We start from the raw sequence: 4,864 nt of genomic DNA on the forward strand, positions 1-4,864 counted from the left end.
AATGTGCACTTAACACATGGCAAAGGCAGTTTCCCGGGCAGCGTTGAGCATTGCTGCCTCATTCTTTGGTAATGCACATAAATCCTTAGAGTGCGCACTTAACTCCTTTTTATGCTGCGACAAAGTACATTTACTAATGACCAAGTCAAACAATGGCCACGGCCAAGACGCAACGGGTGGAATGGCTTGAATGGGAGTAGTCCTGGCAACAGAGTCCTGGAGAAAAGGGGGGAAACGCAGGGGGGTGGGGGTTGTCACCAGGACTTGTGACTTCTACGGGTTGGGAACAGCAGGAGGAGGATTGGCCCACGAAGTAGCAATTTACGCGCTCAAGACGGCGGCAAGCGGCAAGATGGTGACAAAGCACGCAAAACGGAACGGCAGTTGGTACTTGAAAAGCGGAGGAAAATCGTTGAGCGGGGGGCGGGGGCTGGAAAATCCTTAGCGGGGGGAGAGTAGAAAGTAGAGCCCTGAGCTCCAAGTGTCGGCAGCGGCTGCATGTTAATTGCTGCAGCGATGGCAGCAACAACAACTGCAAACAGTGGGAAAGCGTGTCTAAATGGCGTAAATTCACACAGACACACACCTCCACAGCCAGAGCCGGGAAAATCTTGCTGCGTATTGTGTGGAAATTGAAAAGCAAGCTGGAAAACCGCAAGGAAATGCAGGACATTTTACACACCCTATTTGCTTACTAAATACCGATAAGCTGGTTAGCGATATTTACAGCTTGATTTATTGTTTTAACTAGGAAATACATTCATTTATTGTATATATAATGATTTATTATTTAATTGTTTTTTAAAATTTTAAAAACAGGAGTTCAAGTATTAAGATGTTTACTTCATGTTTATTTTATTATAATAGCTGTCTACTTTTACTAAATTAAATTTAATTTTGTATTTTACATATTTAAAAAAGGAGTTCAAGGACACTATTTAACTATGAATGATTAATGTAAATACCTTTTCTATTTACATTTTTATATACTTTAATAACCAAAATAATTAAATCTTTCTAATCAGACCTACCTGCCTAAATTGAAAGAGTGTCAACATAGACTTCCACAATTTGAAAACTCTCTCACAGTTTGAAGTTTGTGTTTCGAGCTGATCTAAAGTCTCGTACCACTTGCCTCTGGGGATTTATAGAGCAAATTCCCGAACTCTAGGTGTCACTTGTTATCCTTCTAATCCACGACAGTGTGCGCTCAACAGGATATCAAGCGGAAAAGGACAAAGAGCGTTTGTTGCACACGCATAGGCTGAAAATGCAAATTTCCCTTTTGGCTGGCAGTTTAAAATGTTGATGAAGTAATTAGTTTAATATGCGAAATGCCCCTGACGGTGTGCATGTTTGTCTCTCTTTCTCATCGAGTGTGTGTGTGTGTGTGGGAGGGCGTTAGAGTGTGGGGGGGCGTGGCACATTGAAAAGTGTAATTGAAAATACTCACAATTCTGGGCAAAAAGGGACAAGGGCAAAGTCGGGGCTTGGGTATTGTGAAACTTTTTCCATTTATTAAATTTGCCACACGAACAGCGCTCCGAATTCTAGCCAGAGCACTCGTATATGTGGGTAATGTTTAATTATTTGTGCAGCACATGAAATTAAAGCGGCTACAAATTGTTAAAGCCCATTCCGGTTATCGGCTTGCCGCAAGTTTTTTAATTAAGATATGATCTGTGGAAAACTTTTACCCTTATATGGCATACAAAAAAGATTGTATTTTCTTAATTATTTTAATGAACATTTTGTGTTTTCCGTTTGAAACTGAATTCGGGAACAAGCCCTGCTTATCAAAGTCAAGCAAAAGTTTTGCGTTTTGGAACAAAGTTACCAGTTTGCTGTCAGTTGTCAGTAATGTATTTTCCTCGAACTTGTTCAAAATATTATACATTTTGATTTACACAGAGCCACTGTCATTTCGGCAGCTTTTGGTTAAAGTTACTTTTGTTAGAGCTTTAGAGTAATTCAATTAGCAATATCCTTTGGGATTTGTCATTTTCCATCATGAGCCTGATTAACTTCCATACGTACCAGGACTATGTGGACAGTTTCATAACCCTCAACGACAAACGCTATTTGGGCAACCAAAAGGTAGAGAGAAAGCTGATCCAATATGCCTGCGGAAAGGGTTGTCTGGGCAATTTGCTAACTAGGCAGCAATTCCACCAGCGCAAGGCAATGGAGTTTCTTCTGCTGAGACCACGGGGATTGTGCGGATTACAATTTTTCGGCGACTTTTTAAACCACGACGACGAGGTCCTAAAACAGTTTGCCATTCGAGAAAAAAAGCTGGTCCAGAATCAAATTTCGGTAAGACATTAAGGTCGTCAAAAAAAAACATATTGAGTGGTGTAATATTTATTAAAATTTATTTATTTAAAGACACAATTTGTTTTTCATTGCATTCTTTTCGACACCTTTTTAAATCTATTCTTTAAAACTTTGCTAGTGCCAAGCAAATTTCGGTAATAGATAAGATCTTTTAAAATAAATGTAAGCAACAAAATGTAAGCAAAACATATTTTATACCACTTTCTAATTTTTCCTACTTTAACTATTATATCAAGTATCTCTATTTTTTTAATTTTTCCTTTTAGTAATCAATTATTATTTATTTTTTAGACCATTGTCTACCTGCTGATGCGTTCGAAGAAGGGCCTGGAGGTCTCTAGTTTTTTCGATCTAGAGCAGAGTTTGCGGGAGTCGCGATGTCAGAGTTCACAGAGCTACGTGGATTGGCGGGGTGTTTTTGAGGGCAGGGTGAAGTTGATGCCATCGAGGCATCACCTCAGCTATTTCGACTGGAAACAGAACAAAGTGTTCTCCAATAACACCGATAATTTCCACGTGGTCGACAAGAGGAACCACAGTCTGCTGGTGCGACATGTCGGCGATCACAAGATGATCTGCGTAAATGGCAGCTGCGACTGTGTGTTCACAAAAAATGTCAACCGCGAAACGTTTTTCTCACCCACCTATGGATATGTCATATTCTTTGACCACATAATCAAGCGCATTAATTAGCGATGGCTTTCAAACGTCAATAATGCGTAATCGTGGATAAATAAAAAAAATTAAATAAAATGAACAAAGTCATGTCCTCGAGGGCGCATTTGTCGTTGACAGTTAACGTAAATTGCTTTTCATATCTTATCGTTTCTGGTCTGTCGTGGCCACAGTTTGTGATGGACGTTTCGAGGTCCTTCCGCCCAGCAAGTCCTCCATCCATCAGGGAGCGGAAATTACCCGAGCTTTATGCCATTTTGTTTGAGTTTATCGCCGTCAGAGCACTCCAATTGCATAAATCTATTAACTGTTGACGCCCTCAGCTCGAACAATATATGTTTGTTTGCCCATTTGCCATTGTTTGCCAAGTGCTTTGTGTTAATTTTCCTAACTGTGTGTATATTTAATTGGCCTTTCCATTCATGCAAATTAACATGGTCAAGGTTTGCTTAGCTTTACAGAGTAAGCTGATTCATCAAGTCACATTTTCTTGCCAGAGTAAATTCACTTAATTATAAATTTGAAAAAATTTAATAATTATATAGTTGTATAGTTCATAAAATATAAGTAAATATCAGATTAACGTCAAGTGGATAATTAAACCTCTGTGGGCTGTTCTCTTCTAATTTCAGTTGAAAATTCTAGTCATGTATATACTGTTCGCCAGTATAAAATGTATATTAATTATGAATGTGTTTGAATTATGATTTAAATGCCATCTGCAGTGGCCCTGCAATTTAATTTGCATACACAATTAGCTGTTAATGTATAACTCACCTTGGTTTCACTCGCCCAGAAAACAATTCAATTAATAAAACGCAAAGAGCAGCAGTCTCGGCTACTGGATTTTGCAGGTGCAAATTTAGTGTCCTGGCTGCAGGATAACTAATATTTTGCCCTCTGGCACCAGTGTCCAAATAAATATTTGCTCGGCTTGCTTTAGTCAAGTCCACAGGGCAGTTCAAGTGCCGTAAGTTGGGTCCATGTGTCTTTGCTCTCCATTAAGATATGGCAAATTTGTTGCCCCCAAAACACAACCAGCAGGATAGACATTCCCTTGGGCTTTCCATTGAGATTGCATTTTACGGGCATGGGCTAAATAAATTTCATCCGAAATAAACTGGCAATTTACTGCCAGACTGCATTTTCAAGACCAAATTCCCATCCAATATACTTTGATTAACAAAGGAAAGGAAAATGGCAAAACACAGAAATACAAGTACATTTATTAGAATTTCATTTCAGTGTTTTTCGGCTTGTTTTGACAAATTATATGTACAAATATCGAGCGATTTGCACTGCCAATCAGCCGTTAATAATTTTGCCTATCATCAAATGTAGTCAAGTGGTTTTCATTTGATATTGTGAAACCCAATGTATAAATTATGAATAAATATACAGACAGCGTGTGGCCAATTAAATTGGCCAAATGTGCAAACAATAATGCAAATGAATTATTTAAATGCTTGTGGAATGAATGTCAAACAGCTCAGGGTTATTTAAATGAACGTGTGCAGCATCATATTGCCCTGAGTCTTGTTTAAAAAGAAGAAAATGTTTTTAAAGACAGTTGTGAGCAGTATAAGTACAAATGAATTAATATTGGAAATCACACAAAAACATAAGCCTTTAAATATATATTTTAATCTAGAATTCTTAATACTCTATATAATTAAATATGTTTTCCTAAGACATACGCATTTCAGAATGCCTTATTAATATGCAGATCCTGTCTGCCTTGACTTGCTGTCAATTTGATTGGATTTATGCCTGACCTGTGGGTCACACAAGTCGACAAATAATTTATGTGCTGACCCACCCAGAAAAGGCCGCCAGCCGGGCCATGTGTTTC

The 4,864-nt window shown here is 38.4% G+C and overlaps 1 protein-coding gene across 1 annotated transcript; it reads left to right on the forward strand.

Annotated features, from left to right (window-relative positions):
- Nucleotides 1–1,861: 1,861 nt before the first annotated feature.
- Nucleotides 1,862–3,129, forward strand: LOC128262816 (cilia- and flagella-associated protein 299). The gene is made up of 2 exons (XM_052997345.1): nucleotides 1,862–2,316; nucleotides 2,629–3,129. Exons 1-2 carry the CDS (start codon nucleotides 2,011–2,013, stop codon nucleotides 3,028–3,030), a joined length of 708 nt encoding a protein of 235 aa, XP_052853305.1. The 5' UTR covers nucleotides 1,862–2,010; the 3' UTR covers nucleotides 3,031–3,129.
- Nucleotides 3,130–4,864: the final 1,735 nt, after the last annotated feature.

Source organism: Drosophila gunungcola, unplaced genomic scaffold (assembly GCF_025200985.1).
Source record: "Drosophila gunungcola strain Sukarami unplaced genomic scaffold, Dgunungcola_SK_2 000001F, whole genome shotgun sequence".
Classification (NCBI taxonomy): Eukaryota; Metazoa; Arthropoda; class Insecta; order Diptera; family Drosophilidae; genus Drosophila; species Drosophila gunungcola.